General features: G+C 45.6%; 1 protein-coding gene across 3 annotated transcripts in view; it reads right to left on the bottom strand.

The window, feature by feature from the left end:
- sdccag8 (SHH signaling and ciliogenesis regulator sdccag8) overlaps positions 1 to 18,340 on the bottom strand; it is a 49,848-nt gene that overhangs the window by 4,228 nt on the left and 27,280 nt on the right. For all 3 annotated transcript variants that reach the window (XM_030379923.1, XM_030379922.1, XM_030379924.1), the window contains 2 exons: positions 16,092 to 16,200; positions 11,846 to 11,977 (listed from right to left, as the gene is read on the bottom strand). In XM_030379923.1, the coding sequence (XP_030235783.1) occupies positions 11,846 to 11,977; positions 16,092 to 16,200 (241 nt within the window). The remainder of the gene's footprint in view (positions 1 to 11,845; positions 11,978 to 16,091; positions 16,201 to 18,340) is intronic.

The following is an 18,340-nucleotide window of genomic DNA, read 5'->3' on the forward strand; positions in this document are numbered from 1 at the left end:
CTTAATACGGCTTAACGCTTGGGCATTGTCAGTGCGTGCACGGATCACACACACACACACACACACACACGCACAGTCCCTACTTCTCGAATGCGGTAGGAGGATAAAGTAACAAATCTGTGCTGGGAAAGACAATAAGCGGGAATGACAATTCCCTCATGTCACAACGCATGAGTTAATAAAAGGACGTATCTGTCGGGATCATGGGTGTGGGGATTCTTTGGCAGCAGACCCTGCGTCTGCACAGATCCCTCCAGCGCTCTTCTGGCTGGAGGTGGGGGTGTGGGGGCGGGGGGGGGGGGGGGGGACCAGGAGGTGAGTGCAGGGATAAGGGAGCAGCACGGAGGGGGTGGAGGGGATAAGGCCACCCCACTGACCCGGTGAAAGGACACCATCTGCTGGGCCTGGCTGTCAACGGACCCGCTGCTGCCACAGGTACGCCCGGGCACGGGGTGGGACGGGCAGAGGTACACACCCCATCCCATGACGCCTCGCTCGCCAGGCTCCGAGCCAACGCCTCAACGCTCAGTTTGGGATCCGTACCGGGTCCTTCACGCCTTGACCTCAGGCAAACGCAATCCTCTGCTGAACGTTCTCGGACCCGGTGGCTTAGCGCCCCCACGCACCAGAGTGAGCACATTTACGTCCACATATCTTGGCTTCTCCAGTGAGGAGCGGAAGGAAGATCCTCCTCAACATTGTTGAGAATAAAAAATGTAGATTGCCCAGTCTACTGTAATGAATTAAATGTAGTGCCTTTTGTTAATTTTCCTGGGTAAACTGACTTTAGCTCCACCTATCGCCTATTGACAATTACTTCAGGGAGGACGTTCCTCCCTCAGCCTCCATTGTCTCCCATTCATTTCCCCAAAAGTGTTGGCGGCCGGTGAATAACATGGGGTTCAATGAGAGAGAGGAGGGAAGTCCTCCTCTGAGTGGGTGTCACTAGCTAAGGGATCTGGATCGTGTCAACGTCTATTCACGAATAGGCTGGAGCCCTGGCTGCACTATGAACCAATAAGCAGGAGCCCTGGCTGTAGAGCAGCCCGGAGGGAGGGGTTACCCCCTCAAGTCTAGGCTACGAGGACCAACAAACCCGGCGTATGCCTCGTTTCCACCGAGCGGTGCCCTACAGTTCGTTGCGGTACAGTGTGGCTCTGTTCGCTTATATTGGCGTTTCCGCCGAGCGGTGCGGTTCGGTGGGGCTCGGTTCTGTGTGGCTCGGTTCGCTTATATTTGCGTTTCCACCGCCAAAAGTTGTGCAAGGTCCCTAAATAAACTCGCTGAGCCTACATATTTTTCGACACTCCTCCGTTGGGTTACCGAGTCGACTGAAAGGGTGGCGAAAACGTGGAGCTACGCACGCCGTTATTCGGAAATCACTTTAAAAATATCCCGTTTGGTATGACCAGGTCACTGATATCTTTGCAACTCAAACAGCGAGGAGGATTGACTTGATCTATAAATGAAGTCCCTCCACCTTAATTGGCTTAACATCATGACCAACATTCTGAAAAAAAATCCATTTAACATCCATATTTGTCTCAAACAATGTTAGAATTACAGCCTTTGTAAATAGTTCGATCCGTTCAAACTCTTCGTTTGATAATGTGGAAAGGATGTTAGTGAATGATTCAGAGCATGATGCATTTTAAATGGCATCACTTTTGGTCTTGTGTCTACTATTAACATTAATAAACATAGCTAAATTACAACCAATAGCTTCAGTCATTGAGGGCAAAAATAGGCCCAATGGTAGGCCCAGAATTTTTTATTTAGTTTTACAAATCAAGAGTAGGCCTGTTTTGACTAATTGGCTTTGCATCCTTTCCTTTTGCCCTTGTAGTCCAAGACATGCTGCCCACCAGCTTTCAAAGTACAATGCTGCCACTGGTGGATTTGTATCAATTTGATTCACATAAATATCCCTCCCTGCTATTTTGTAGTTCACCAAAACACCCTGAAACAACTTGAGTCTCACATATTCATGCCACCATACGCCACTAACAGTGCAAGCAGGCCAATGGCAACCAAGCACACAGTCCCTCCTCCCTCACTTTAAAAAACACCAGCCGCCACTGATATTTAGTAAATGCCTGGTTTGAATATTTTGAGTTATGGTTTTGTATTGTATATGACTATTATTAAGATTGCATATTAGCATGGACCCACAAGGCTTCAGTAGAGTCATGACGTCAGAAGTAGTGACATCAGGCGCAGAAACACAGAGCTAGAAGCCTACGTAGCAACACTTTGTTTGTTTGTTTGTTTTACCCTTATTTCGATTTCGCCTTTGTTTGTATCGTTCCCTTTTTACAAGTAAAAGGTCAAACTAACTCAAAAGACCTGTGATTTCTGGAGTCAAGCTCATTGCTTCTTTAAGCTTACCGAGTGTTGTGAAGAAGAGAGGAAAGACAACGCTACAATATCAATGACTGACATCACACTCAAACTCTGACCTTCCTCCAAATCAAACAAACCTGCAATGACATTGTTTAGATTTGTAATAGCTAACTCAACAAATGCAGACGCAGACATGTTTTTCAATGAGGATCACATGAGATTGAATGAAAGTAATGCATCAGCAACACTACATGTGTGAGCTACATAATAAATAAAACCTTGGCAATGCAAGAGAACAGGCAGCCCTGTGAGGTGAGCAGGCAGTGTGTGTCTCTCTTCTGCTCACAGGCACGACAACAATATAGGACAGGAGCTAGCATGCTGCTTGGACGAGCTTCCCAGTTATTTCCCCTGACATATGGATCATCAAACTCTGCTCACTGTCCCTCTGCCTCAACCTAATGCACTGCTTCTGAATCACACACGCATGCACCCACATGCACCCACATGCACCCACACACACACACACACACCTTCCACTGTGTAGTACATGTCAGCCGTATCCCAAACCTAGTGTCCTATGGTATGTGTCATTGTAAGAAGAAGGAGGAGAGAGAGAGAGAGAGAGAGAGAGAGAGAGAGAGAGAGAGAGAGAGAGAGAGAGAGAGAGAGAGAGAGAGAGAGAGAGAGAGAGAGAGAGAGAGAGAGAGAGAGAGAAATTATCTCATTAAAAAATATGCGACATAAGGGAAACAAGAAAATAGTTAAATAAACATGACATCACTACTTCTTTATCGTTTAATGGCTTTGAGGACATATGTTCTATGCCTGTGAGTGATTTTGTGTATGTATGTGAGTGCTTGCATATATGATATAAATTCTGATGCCATCAAAAACAACCATTTACCATATTGTACACAATCTGCACCAACCCCTCCTCCTCCCAAACACACACACACACACACACACATGACGGAAATCTGTGAGCTAATTACCAAACCATACTATCTAACCTATAATAACCAACAAGATGGTCAACAAATTAAGCATTCTGTATTTCTTTCAAATGTTTCCATAAATAGTGCCACAAATTGACAGCAGTAGGAAAATACAAAAATATCTTTCTTACTAGCTGTTACACACGCCATTAAGCACTGTATGAATATAGAACACAACACATACGAATATTGACAGGGGAACACTTTGGTTCTTTTGGGGTCTGTATTCCAGTGTATTATATTGAAACGTAATATCCTGTACATAGGCTTATATTTTATATAAATGCGCTATATTTAATAATTAGATCCCTTTTATTTGTGCAAGTCCTAGACCCTGGTGTGGTCCTGATCAAGTGAAAGCCCGCTCCGTTGGAGTCAGGCTGCTTGTAGGACTTTGTAGAACACTACACCTCCCGTCTGTGTGGGGTTACCCTCCAGCTGTGAGGTGTGTATGTGTGTGTGTGATTGTGTGTGTATATATATATATATGTGTGTGAGTCTGCTTGACTGAGTGTGGGTGGGGTTATCGTCCAGCTGTAAAGTGTGTGTGTGTGTGTGTGTGTGTGTGTGTGTGTGTGTGTGTGTGTGTGTGTGTGTGTGTGTGTGTGTGTGTGTGTGTGTGTGTGTGTGACACTGAGTGTTTGTGTGTGTGTTGTCTTTATGGTACCCTCCGACACATCCATGCCCACCTCTCGGGGAACACCTCAGATGTCCCCAGCTGTTGAGCAACAACAGGTGTTGGTTCCCAAATGGAGCGCTGCTCTGCTTATTTACCACAGTGGTCTTTCATGGGTCCAACAAGCGTGAAGGCGATTGCTGATGGCCCACCAGTATGTTTTTGCCTTTTTTTTTTTGCAATGTAGGAAACAGTTGATTGTGACACATCTAATGTTTTGGCGACGTCTCTGGTTGAATTATCCAGAACTGTCAGCGCCGCGATGGCTTGGCTTCCCCGCTCTGAGCTCCATTCCCTCCTCATGCATGGAGACAGCAGCTCAGACTGAGCAGGCAGTGTACTAATGATGCTTCCACAACAATGGAGGACTACACACGTACTGTAACGTGTACATCATTCTGCTGTGGAGGCAATTAATGCCTTTACTTTTTATCAAGCGTCCGCAGGCAAACACACACACACGCACGCACGCACACACACACGTAAAATTAAAAAGGTACATGATGAATACAAAGGGGCTCTAGGTGTGTGTGTGTGTGTGTAGAGGGGGTCTGTAAGGGAATGCAGGCAGACTGCCTTGGTTTGCATGGATAAAATAAAACTGCTAGGGGCACAAAAGGCTGCTTTGGCAGCTGCCTCTCTCCTCCCCCCCCCCCCCCCCCCCCCCCTCAACACACACACACTGCCACTCCACCATACAGACCATGTAGGTTTTGAGTGTGTGTGTGTGTGTGTGTGTGTGTGTGTGTGTGTGTGTGTGTGTGTGTGTGTGTGTGTGTGTGTGTGTGTGTGTGTGTGTGTGTGTGTGTGTGTGTCAGCCCGAGGCCCTGCATGTCTCCCTCTCAGCGCCAACCTGTCAGGCCAGTTGTTGTGCTTGCTAACATGTGTATTTTAATAGCTGCATGCAGAAGGGGGCCGTCGTACTGAAACTAGTAACTTGATCTGTGACCCCCCCCCCACACACACACACACACACACACACACACACACTCCCACTATCGTCTGGAAGCAGTGATTTCAAATACAAATCTACGCACACTTTGACACTATATGTTCTGTGTGTAATTGTATGTGTGTGCGTGTGTTTCTTCTAATAAATAACACTTCTTACAATTCGTAGTGGCATGCATTAATAAAATATAAATATATGAATATGGTGTAAAAATGACAGCGTTCAATATTGACAATCTGCATCTCTGAGCAGACTTCTCCTCCTCGCCTTAACAGCTCAGACATCATCAGTTAAGCGGTAGCTACTGACATTTAATTCAATCCAAGCCTACAAATCAGGGGCACATGTCCCGCCGGCCCTGATCTGTTGTTTTTTGCGGAGCCCACATCGGGGGGGCCCCGTGCCCTCTGGTCTCTGGAGGCCCCTGAAGTTTGTGGCTATGAAAGGTAAGTCCGGGCATCTGCTTCAGAGTTCATAAACTAGTGTTCCAGAGTGTTAGCAAGTGTCACCGACAGGCTTTAGACGTGACGCTCCGCTCAGTTAACGCTCCAGCTTGCACGCCCCTGGCTACAGAGCCGACATCTGAGCTGGAAATCTATGTGTGTGTGTGTGTGTGTGTGTGGGGGTGTGTGTGTGTGTGTGTTCGTGGGTGCGCGTGTGTGCGCGTGTTTGTGTGTGTGTTTGACAATGCTCGTTCAGCAGCCTGCCCTGTGGTTGCTTGCGGCTACAGAGGCCAGCTGGGCAACACAGAGAGATAGAGAAGATGAGAAGGGAGGGAGGGAGGGAGGGAGGGAAGATTGGGGGAAAAAAGAAAAGAAAAGCCGCCTAAGAAGGTGGGACTGGGTGTCTCACCGGCGCCACCCAGAGGTGAGTAGGATAATGGGCTGTGAGTGGAAGAGATTGCTTGAAAAGAGAAAGAGATAGAGAGAGAAAGAGAGACACAGAAGGCGAGCGAGCAGAGGTCTGGCCTAACGAGAGCCTGTCCGGTCTGAAGATAAAGGTTGTTGGATCTCTTTGGAATAACAGTCAACCTTTACATTGTAAAGTGTGTGGACAAAGGCATTGAAAGAGAATGTGCAAGTTTAGTGTGTTGAGAGAGATATATTATAGATTCTTTATTATTCTTTAAACAGCCATATGTCTTTAACCTTCATACATTAATTGTATGGACTTGATTTACTTTTGCTCTCTTGTATTTCGCTCTTTGCTGTTCTTTCATGCAACGTCTCATAAGATACATTAACAATACATTAACAATTCCTCATAGAAACACTCTCTCACAGACAAGTAACCCCAACACTCTGACATATACACATTCACACCACAACACTCTCCCACATCTACACACAGCACGCACACACACTCCCATGCACATACACACACACACACACTCCCATGCACATACAAACACACACCCGCGCGTGCGCCCTTCTGAATAAAGGCCCCTTTATCTCGTGCCAGGCCTCTGCCGACTTAATTTGCAAATGAAAAGTTTTTGAGAGAAGCATCTTCTCGCTTCTGGGGCAGCACACTGTGATCAGGGGTGGGGATAAGGTGTGTGTGTGTGTGTGTGTGCGTGTGCGTGTGCGTGTGTGTGTGTGTGGCAGGGGCCCAAATGAAGCAGCCCTCGCCCGGGGGGCCCACGGTCAGCCCTCGGCAGCAACAAGCCTGTTCCATCTTCCCTGGCCCGCCGCGACCATTTGTTCCATTAACCAATCTCCTGGAGCCTCTGGTGCACATACACACATACGCACACACACACAAATCACACACACACACACACACACCAACAACTGCTTGCATAGCGAGCTCCACACATGGCCCTCCGTTCTCTGCTCCGTCTCCTCCAGACGCACCATCTTTCTATGTGGGGGCCATATGGCGGCGCCAAGCCTGTGGATCTAACCACACATCTGCGTGTAGCGCTGCCTGCGCACTGAGCCCCCGCACACGCACGCACACACACAGACGCACACACACACATACACAAAATCTTTACCGGTTCTCCTTGCTCACAATCACACACACACACAGATATGCACACGCACACACACACACACAGACAGACATAAATATGTATATATATATATATATATATATATGTATATATTGGTTATCTTCTGCACTCGCACACGCAAACACCTAAATACACCCACACACACACAAAAACCCAGCTGACAAACACGCAGTCCTGTCACTTCGTATGGTTAAGTAAGACAGTGTTGGTGTGATGCTTCTCCCCCCCCCCCCCCCCCCCCCCCCAACAGCCCCGTTCATAGGAGCGCACATTTCTCTATGCATGTGTATGTTTGTGTGCGAGCAAGTATCTGTGTCTGTGTGTGTGTGTGTGTGTGTGTGTGTGTGTGTGTGTGTGTGTGTGTGTGTGTGTGTGTGTGTGTGTGTGTGTGTGTGTGTGTGTGTGTGTGTGTGTGTTTGTGACCTATGTGCATATATGCGTGGTGATAATTGCTACAGCAGCCTGTGAACAGCTGTGGGGTGAGAGGAGGTGGAGAGGCTCCGGAACAGAAGGTAGGAGAGGAAGATGAAGAAGGAGGAGAGGAGGAGGAGGAGGAGGAGAAGGAGGAGAAGGAGGAGACAACCACGCCGAGGAGAAGATGAGGTGAAGAGGAGGTGAAAGAACGAGGGAGGGGGGAGGAAAGGTAAAGAGATCATAGGTTGCGGGAGGAGAGAGAGAGAGAGAGAGAGAGAGAGAGAGAGAGAGAGAGAGAGAGAGAGAGAGAGAGAGAGAGAGAGAGAGAGAGAGTACCAACACACACACACAAGAATAGTTACCCTAATTCCTAGTTAACTCCCCCTGAAGTTTCATTCTAGAAAATACCACTCAAGTTTTTCATAATTTATTTATTTTTTTATATTGTTGATCATTCTTTTGCGAAATTACGCAAATATTTTACGATTGGAAAATGAAAATAGATACGCTCAAAGGTCAAGTTGCTTTGTTCATTTTACGGAGGGTGTGTGTGTGTGTCCGCTCGGTGTATGTGAGTGCGTGTGTGTCATGGCAGTGTATGTGTGTGCGTGTGTTTGTGTGGTTGATAAACATTTCAGTACTTTCAGGCTTTTGAAATACTTATTATTATTATTATTATAATACTTATAATACAGTATTATGTGTTCATGTATTCAACACTTTTAGTTAAAATTTTGTTTGTAAATGGGTGACATTTTACTCTAATTGTTTAATGCCAAATCTAGCATAAAAATCAAGTGATCATTTGATGAAGTTTTCTCACTTAAATAACAAAACATGTTACATATCTGATAATTGGCTTAATCGACTTTTATTTTTTAACATTTTTGATTATATTATTTATTTATTTTACTATTTACTATATGTCTATAAAGTTAAAAAAAATAACTAATCATCTGACCAGAGCATTGCCACCACACCACAAAAATTACATGTATGTTTGTTATTTAACTCAACCATTAATAAAAGGCTGACAAAATAACCATTTGTTTAAGTAACCTCAAGGAAATTATGTGCTTACATATTTGATTAATTTGTAAAATAAATAATACTTAATATTACTTAATAACGTTAAATATTATTTTCTAATTGTTTGGATCATCAACATGTAAAAATGACAATTCAACAGCTTTTGAAATAAGAATACGTAGATTGCAAAGATATGTAATGAAGTGTCAAATTATAGAAATATACTTCAAGGAATTTATGGAAGTATGGCAGCTATTAAAATGTTCTTTATTAAAAAAAAATATCAGCCAAAAAGTCTACGATTCATTTCATAATAAAGTTGAACGTTGTAAGGATTATTTAATAATTTACTTAATAATAATAATAATAATAATACCGTAATAATAATAATAGGCATATTAATCATGCATTCAATAAAAATTATCCTGAAAATCATAATACTTCTAATAATCATATATTTAGAACGAGTGTTAGCAGCATTCCTTTAGATGAAGCTGCTCTCTCTAAAGCAAACGACCGCAAACGAGAACCCAACACCATTATACACCGTTTAACAAGACGTCCTCACTTCTAAACCCTGCTCCCTCACACGCCTCCTCCTGTTAAACTACACTTCCACCACCAGTGTGTTGCGTGCTGAAAATAAAAGTATAGTAATTGCGCCGAAAGGGAGAAATAATGAAATAAGGCGTGCGTACGATCAGACCGCGGCGTGCTAAAAACCCCTGTGTATTTTGGCAGTCGGAGGAGCGTGTGTAAAAATAAATCAAGCTGATTTTCCAAATGTTTGGTGCGTGCCGCCCGGCGCTGCTTGTTCTTCGCAGCACAGATTGCAGGCTGAGGGATAAGCTGTGGGGAGGGGCGGGGCGCCGGGATCCAACCCCCCCGCGCCAGATTGTTAAAACGCACACCTTAACCCCCCCCCCACTCCCCGAGCAGAGCCTGATTCCAATGGGACCGGGGGACGGGGGGTCTCGTACCGTCGACATATGCATCCAACACACGCGGCTCCTAAGGAACCCGGGACGTATGTCCGGCGCATGAAACCCTACACCCCACATAGAGACGGAGCTGCCCAAAGACACAGGCCGGGCTTTAAGTGTGAAGGTGTGTGTGTATGTGTTTGTCTCTCTGTGTGTGTGTTGTGTGCCTGTGTTGTGTGTTGTATGTGTGTGTGTGTGTGTGTGTGTGTGTGTGTGTGTGTGTGTGTGTGTGTGTGTGTGTGTGTGTGTGTGTGTGTATCTGTGTCTTTGTGTGTGTGTCTCTGTCTGTGTGTTTATATGTGTGTGTGTGTGTGTTTATATGTGTGTGTGTGTGTGTGTGTGTGTGTGTGTGTGTGTGTGTGTGTGTGTGTGTGTGTGTGTGTGTGTGTGTGTGTGTGTGTGTGTGTGTGTGTGTGTGCCTGCCTATCTGTGTGTGTGTGTGTCAATCTGTGTGTGTGTGTGTGTGTGTGTGTGTGTGTGTGTGTGTGTGTGTGCCTATCTGTGTGTGTGTGTGTGTCTGTGTGTGTGTGTGTGTGTGTGTGTGGGTGGTTGTGTGTGTGTCTGTGTCTATGTGTGTCTGTTTGTGTGTGTCCCTCCCCTCCTCCAGTCCGGTAGAGCGGGACAGAGATGGAAGGTTGTCTCAACTTCACCGCGAGGTGAAATTAAGCCCTGCAGGTGCGGCTCAGGCCTTGTACTCAGGTCAACGTCTGCCGACCAAAACAAACCGTGATCCACTGCAAACCTTCACATGCTGCTTCTGCGTTTCCCACAACACCCGCCCTTCCCCTCCACCTCCTCATCCCGTGCTCGTGTGCGTCATTGTCTATCACGCCGTGGTCTACACAACCATACATTCAAACGCGAAGCCTGCCGTCGGTCACTGAAAGGAGAAAGTCAAAAGTAAAAGCAAGTGAAGTGTGAAGTGGCTCGTTAATAGCGCCCAGAGCCCTATATGTGGAGCTGAACCAGGGGGCGGTGTGCTCAACTATCTGGAGGACTCATCAAGCAACATAAATAAGTGTGGAAGTAGAGGAACTAAAAAACCCAATAAATGCCAAGAGTGATTATCGTGGTTCTACTGGGAGACGAGAGGAGTTAGGTGCCAACATCCCAGCCAATCCACGTTTGGCAGGCAGATCAGCGCTCTGTTAAACCTCCCGAGAACACGCCATGACAACCGTGACACACACATGCGGGCCGAGTCACACACACACATACACACACACACACACACACACACACACACACACAACCAACCAAACGGCCAAACATACATGTGCATGTGGGCGCGTACACCCATGCAGATACAGTACTAAACATCCCTGCATGTACACTAGTCACCGACTCCGGTGTTCTCGCTCCAACGTACACGTGTTGGCAGACGCGTTGGGCTCGCTGTTGACACGTTCACATGACTAATAGGGACGGCTGACCGGGAGACAGCTGTGACATCATCAACTTTTTTCAGTTGTTTAATTCTGTTTTTTTTTTCTTCTTGGCACGCAGCGTCCCTGGTGACAGGTTAACTGTGGTGGGTGGTGTTAGCCACGCAGCCAGGGGACCCAATGTGTGCGAGTGTGTGTGTGTGTGTGCGCGCGCGCGCGTGTGTGTTGTAAAATGAGGGGGTTTGTGAACATTGGGTAAGAATATGTACATTCCCTACAAACACACTCAGTAGGGCGCTGCCAAGCTGTATTCCAGAGACACACACAGACGCACAAACACACAATATAGTTGTAATTAACATAAAAGACAAATCCTTGATGGCTGGCTATAATCACCATTCTTAAACAATAGATCTCTGACAGTAATCTACTTCATTCTTTACACTATCATATTTTACATAACAGTTAAATAAATAATTTGTCTTAGCCTCTGGCTGAGAATCTCAATCGACATAAAGGATCTCACAGAAGACTTTCTTATAATGCCTGTGTGTGTGTTTGTGTGCGTAAATCTTTACACTGTGTACACCTCCATAGGCAGTCGCATGAATTTGTGTAGTCTGTATCTGTTTGTGTGTGTGTGTGTGTGTGTGTGTGTGTGTGTGTGTGTGTGTGTGTGTGTGTACGTTTGTGTTTGCTCGAGTGCGTTCGTTCAAATGTGTGTTTATCTTGTTCAGTATGTGTGTGTGTGTGTGTGTGTGTGTGCGTGTGATTGTGAGTGTTTGCTTTAGTGTGTGTGTGTGTGTGTGTGTGTGTGTGTGTGTGTGTGTGTGTGTGTGTGTGTGTGTGTGTGTTTGTGCAAATGTGCATGTTTATGCCAGCGTGCGTGCCACTGTGTGTGTGCGTAGGTTTGTGTATTCTAGCGTTCGTGTGTGTGTGTGCTAGAGTGCATTCGCCTGTATGCTAGCGCGTGTGCTAGCATGTGTGCATGTGTGCTAGCGTGCATACATGTGCATGTGTGTGTGTATGAGCGTGTGTGCGTGTGTACCTGTCCTTCATGCGCTGGTGCAGGCGGCCATGCTGGACACACTGGTCCTCCAGGTCGGAGCAGCGCGCCCTCAGCCTCTCCCCCGTCTCCTGGAGGTGCTGCCGCTCCAGAGACACCTGCTCAAGCTCCGCCCTACACACACACACACACACACAAACACCGACACACACACACACACACACACACACACACACACACACACACACACACACACACACACACACACACACACACACACAAGCACAAGCACACACAGGCGAACACACACACACAAACATACACAAGCAGAGACCCAAATTAGGATATTTTGATTCTGGAGTTTTGGATTGTTTGTTTAAATATTTTGGGAGTCAAGGATAACAGACTGCACAGCATGGCCGTATACTAGGGCTGGCTGATTCATCGAATTGATCGCGATTTCGATTTTAGCGTCAAACGATCACAAAACTAATATAATTAAGTCTTCTTTTTTATTTAATGTTTTATAGAAAGTGCACACAGAAACAGCTTGATACATATCTGTATTTTTCTCAGTTACAAAGTGTTTTTTTGGAGAGACATGCTGAATAAACACAACAAGTTTTCAAACTCCAAAATAATCGTTTGAATAATTGTGATTTCAATATAGACCAAAATAATCGTGATTATGATTTTTTCCTTAATCAAGAAGCCCTACTCATACTCAAATGAATAATGGCTTAACTTATGCCCTACTGCTCATTCAAAATAAACGAGATAACCCAGGAAAAACAACAACATTAAAGGGATACTTCACCAATAGAGAACTGGCGTTCTATCATTATAATATCGCGATTATAATACAAAGAAAAAGGTTTTTCTTCCCTCAGTCTAACCCAGTCTTCCGTGGGCCCAGCTGTCCTCCTTACATTTCTCCTGACCTGACGCAAATTACGCGTTTGACGTCATGTCAGTAGAAATTTGCTTGCCTGCTAGAAGGGCTGAGGACTACAAACCACTGGTTCGCAAAATTGTAAGTCCACCAATAAGGAATGAGGGGGGCGGGAGCTCGCGTACGAGATGTAAACACAATGTCTGCGTTTTTCTTCACCGCTTAGCAAGAGAACTAGACCGACACAAACCTCCAACCATGGCAGAAGGAAATTCGCAATGGGAAACAGCACAAATTTGCAATGGGAAACAACACCACACCATGGTAGAGAAGGAATTCGGGGAAGAAACCTTGGCTGTGACTCTCTGAAGTTAAGTTAAGTTATTGAACTGGACAAGGACAAGAGACGTCGGAGAACCTGACGCAGTCGTTTATTCATATCATCTCAAACGACTCCGTCGGTTTCTCCGACGTCTCTGGTTCATCCAAAGCAATCTGAAGTATACTGAACTGCGACATGGAGGAGAAAGGGATTGTTGCCCGCGATTGTGGACAGCGAATGTCTTCCGCCGGAGCCCTGGTGCCCGCGCCGAGGCACCACTGCTTCGGCAGCGGGCAGCGTCAAGGCAGCGGGCAGCGCCGAGGCGGCGGGCACCAGGGCTCTGGCGGGAGACAATCGCGGGCAACAATCCCTTTCTCCTCCATGTCGCGGTTCGCAGTTCCACATCAATCTGAAGTTGCAGTTCAATCTGGGCTTCAGAGAGTCTAAGCCAACGTTTCTTCACCCAATTCCTTCTCCACCATGGCCGAGAATCAATACACAGGTCTTATTTTGCAAATCCGCACCCGCCCGTACCCGCGTATTGCATACCGCACCCGACGAGACCCGCTATAAAATGATACCGACGCCCGACCCGCACCCGAAGGATATTACACACAATAGATGGAAGACCGGGGAAGTACACTATCTGGTGTTTGGCGTGGTGCTTTAGATTGCTGTGCAAAAAAAGCAAATCATCCACTGTGGACGGTTTTAGTTTACTCCTCTGCTCCTGAATAACATCACCGGCACCGGAGAAGTCTCGCTCGCAATCGCAAAACCCGCGACCGACCCGCGCTGTTCAGGCGTCCGACCAGACCAGCCCGTGTCCGACACAGTACCTACGTTATTTTTCCCCTGTTTCATCGAAATTGTGCAGTTTACCCGTCGGATACCTGAACCCTAGCAGGACTCTGGCCGAGATAACCCCCACTACGAGTCTTTACTCTCGGAAGTACCAGAGACGTCCGAGAACCCGACGCAGTCTTTAATTCATAATATCATCCGGAGGCGCACACAGCTCTTGGGCGTGATATTATATTTTGTGTTATATTATATAGATAGCTACATATTATGTTATTTAGATATAGAGCTCCGGGAGTCCGCAAACGGCAACAATCACTTCTCCTCCATGCTGCTGTTCACGCTGGACTGCAGGGAGTGAACACTGATTGGCCGTTATGTTATGTCCCTCAGGCAGTGAACGCTGATTGGCATTGTTGGAGTTGTTGTCTTCAATCCGCATGAGCCAAAAAGTCACTATCTGCCTTCTCTCGGTCAAGGAGGCAAAAAAAATGAATTGGAATTTATGTTACTATTCGACTAAATATGTGACCCACTTTATATACAGATTCGTGTCTCCACCGGTGAAGTATTCCTTTAACTTAGAAAATAAAGACAAGGACCATGGGAGCGAGGATGAAATAAAACGAAGGGAGGGAGGGAGCAAAGCAAATTTGGCTGTTCATTTTCTAAATCTTGCTCTTTTCTGCTCTCTTTGCATCTCTCAAGTCTTAACTCCATCAGCGTTAAGCCAAGTAAAATATGTGTGCCATCAATCAATGCAATGATTGGGTTAATCCCTGATGGTTGGACTGGGATTCACTCCCTGCTCATCAGCCTTCCTGTGGCTCGGGGCCTCCGCCTGCAGCAGCCTAGCTTGGCGGCCCCGGTCCAGCAGGGCTCTAGCTGCCTCAGACGGCCCCGAGCCCACAGGGCCCCCCACACCACAGCATTACGACATGGCACACACACACGGGTCCGGCCAGGGGAGGGGTGGCCAGTAAGTGAGTGAGGGTAAGTGAATGACAATTAGTGAAGTGAGTCAATGAAAGATTCAGTGAGTGAGTCTGTCAGTTAGGGAATGATGTGCGTGACTGAAGGATGAGGGAAGGAGTCAGTGAGTGAGTGAGTGAGTGAGTGAGTGAGTGAGTGAGTGAGTGAGTGAGTGAGTGAGTGAGTGAGTGAGTGAGTGAGTGAGTGAGTGAGTGAGTGAGTGAGTGAGTGAGTGAGTGAGAGAGAGAGAGAGAGAGAGAGAGAGAGAGAGAGTTATTGAGTGAAGGAGTGAGTGATCGATTGAGGAAAGGAGTTAGTCAGTGAATGAGTGAGTGAGGGAGTGAGTCAGTGAGTGAGTGAGTGAAGGAGTGAGTGTGCATGTGGTGTGTGTCCTGTGGCTGGTAAGGGCAGATTGGGGGCTGTCATGTGACTAATATGCAGCACAGTTCCAACAGCTGACAGGACACTGAGCAGAGGGACACACACACGTAAAAACACAAACACACACACACACACACATGGACAGAGGGCAGCCCAGATGGAGATGGGCACAGGCCTGCTGTGACTACTGTAGCATCAGGTTAACAAGAAAACAGGTCAGAGCAAAGAGAGGAGAATGTCCATCCTGGAGCTGGCGCGCACGCGCACGCTCTCTCTCTCTCTCTCTCTCTCTCTCTCTCTCTCTCTCTCTCTCTCTCTCTCTCTCTCTCTCTCTCTCTCTCTCTCTCTCTCTCTCTCTCTCTCTCTCTCTCTCTCTCTCTCTCTCTCTCTCTCTCTCTCTCTCTCTCTCTCTTTCAACCTACATACAGACTTTGTGAGTGTTTCAAAATCGCATGCACTTGCCCTAGAAAATAAAAGGGTTTCAACTATCCAGTCTCAACTACATCAAGGGTAGTTCAGTATCTAGGAATTCATTGTTATTCTATTTAAGAAGAGAAATGATGTGTGTTAGGATGTGTGTCTCTCTATATATGTTTCACTATACAAATGCTTCTTTCTGTTAACAATCCTGTATGCATTTAGTGAAAATATATATTTGAGTTAGTGGTGTCTCCAAAATATGAATAAGAGTCCAAATATTTGATGAAAATAAATAAAGATCATGTTTTTTAATCAGTTGGCTCTTCTGCGATTCAAAAACGTCTCAGAAAAAGACAAATACAATAATATTACTTTTATATATAATTATGTTAAGGAAAAAGTGAAAAATAATATCAATAACAGTAGTTTATATAAATATGAATGCATAGATATGAAGTGTCAAAGACATTGAGAGATGAAAAAACAGATGAAATCATTACCTGCTGTTTTGGCTCAGCTCTTCCAGCTTGGCTCCTAGCATGCAACACTCCTCCTTCAGCTTCCCAATCAGGGAGTTTTGCAAAGTAAGCAGACCATCCAGTTCCTCAACTGCAAGGGAAGATGGGATATCTACAAGTTAATCAGGACATCATCAGAAGTGGACAAGTGGACAAGGTCATCTCCTTTAGATCAGAGGTTTCGTTGTGGTGACACCTCATGTCTCTGTGGACGTGCATGACCTTCCAATCAAATATAATATTGATAAGCCTGTCAGCGAGCCATCCCTCCCCAAGCACGACCCTAATATCATCTCTAACTTGAAAAATGTCACATCAAAACATCACAGAAATGTATCATCTATCATTTTTAGATGAATGGAATTCATGGTTATTATATTACATTTGAAATCGTAAGAACAAAATGGCAGACCATGATTTGAATTTACTCCAGATGACTGAATCTGTTTGGTCACGATGAGATTCCTTCAAAAACACTTTCCCCTGGACTGCCAGTGTACCAAAAGCAAAGCCATTGTAATAAATGAAATGAAATCTCTCCAACTATAAAGATTTAGTTTTCGTTCTCTTTTGGCGATAAGCTGTAATTATTCCCAGTGCTCCAAAAGTGTCACCACCAACACACCCAGGTCGTAGCATTCATAATACAGCAAATACAATCACACACATTTATAGCAAACACATTTGCAGTACTCAAACACAAAGAACACAGTTTGTGTTCCCTCATTCAGAAATAGATAGTGACTTAACAGACACTTATTTACATGAAATCTTTGAGATTGCCACTTAAAGTTAATAAAGGTAATTTAACATTGGTATCCATTTATAAACAGTTGGTGTACTTAAGTATTTCCATCAAAAGGGATTTTTAACACATGTTCCCTTAACTTACATAAGTAGGACAACAATATGTTTAACAAACCTTTTCCCCAAATTTATGTGTTGAACTATAACATAGAGACCAGAATGAGTGAGAGAGAAAAAGGACGGGCAAAAAGAGAAGGGAAGAAGAGAAGGCACACACACACACAGAGAGAGAGAGAGAGAGAGAGAGAGAGAGAGAGAGAGAGAGAGAGAGAGAGAGAGAGAGAGAGAGAGAGAGAGAGAGAGAGAGAGAGAGAGAGAGAGAGAGAGAGAGAGAGAGAGAGAGAGAGAGAGAGAGAGAGAGAGAGAGAGAGAGAGAGCACAAGCTGCTGTTTGAAAGCCTTTCCTATTTTATTTGCCTCTACTTTTTTAGCTGCCACATCCTCACCCACAGGCAGGGGCCCTGCAGGGGCCACAGGGGGCCTTCTCTGAACAATCCAAAGCTGGACTTTCATCAGTGCTCTAAAACAGTCCAGTCTCCGCATTCCTCACTCTCCAACATATGTCTGTTCTTAAAAATATGGGGGGAAAACTACAATGGCGGTGGTTTGGATTGAGGGACTCCACCTGCGCCAACATGCTGTTACAATATAGTCAAATAACATGAAACTAAGTAGAAAAGGGCAGTAGAGTGGACCTCTATCCTCCTGTTTAGGTGCTGGTTTGCTATTCCTGACATGTGCTCATGCAGTACTGTAATAGAAGCAATTTAAACAACGACTTGTATGTTGGACTTTATCCAACATACATAATTTAACAACATGGTGCTTCAAACCAAATCATATCACAAACATGTCTTTCTCGAGGCTACTGACGTCATACGTTGTTACATTTCTCAGAGCAGCACTTATAGAGCTGTTTCTTTTCTGTGCTAATCCTGCACAGTACACTGGGAAAGAATTGGACACATCCCATTTTAACATCGAAAATGGCTGTATCTAAAAACACACACGCATTAACACACGCACAGACTGAAGTTTGGTCAGCGGTGGAAAAGTTACAGGCGGAATGCTAATTAGACGAGCCAGCTTTGAATGCGTCTGGCCGTGCGTAGGCCCACAGGAACCCTAGGACACAGAGAAGACGCTGAACTGGCACCACAAACAAACAGAACGAGGAGAGAGAGAGGGAGAGAGGGAGAGAGAGGGAGAGAGGGACAGGGTGAGAGAGAGAGAGAGAGAGAGAGAGAGAGAGAGAGAGAGAGAGAGAGAGAGAGAGAGAGAGAGAGACAGAGACAGAGAGAGACAGGCAGAGACAGAGAGAGAGAGAGAGACAGAGACAGAGACAGAGACAGAGACATAGACAGAGACAGAGAGAGAGAGAGAGAGAGATGGAGAGGGAGAGAGCAAGAGAAAGAGATAGAGAGC

The sequence above is a fragment of the Gadus morhua genome, chromosome 15 (assembly GCF_902167405.1).
Source record: "Gadus morhua chromosome 15, gadMor3.0, whole genome shotgun sequence".
Taxonomy (NCBI): Eukaryota; Metazoa; Chordata; class Actinopteri; order Gadiformes; family Gadidae; genus Gadus; species Gadus morhua.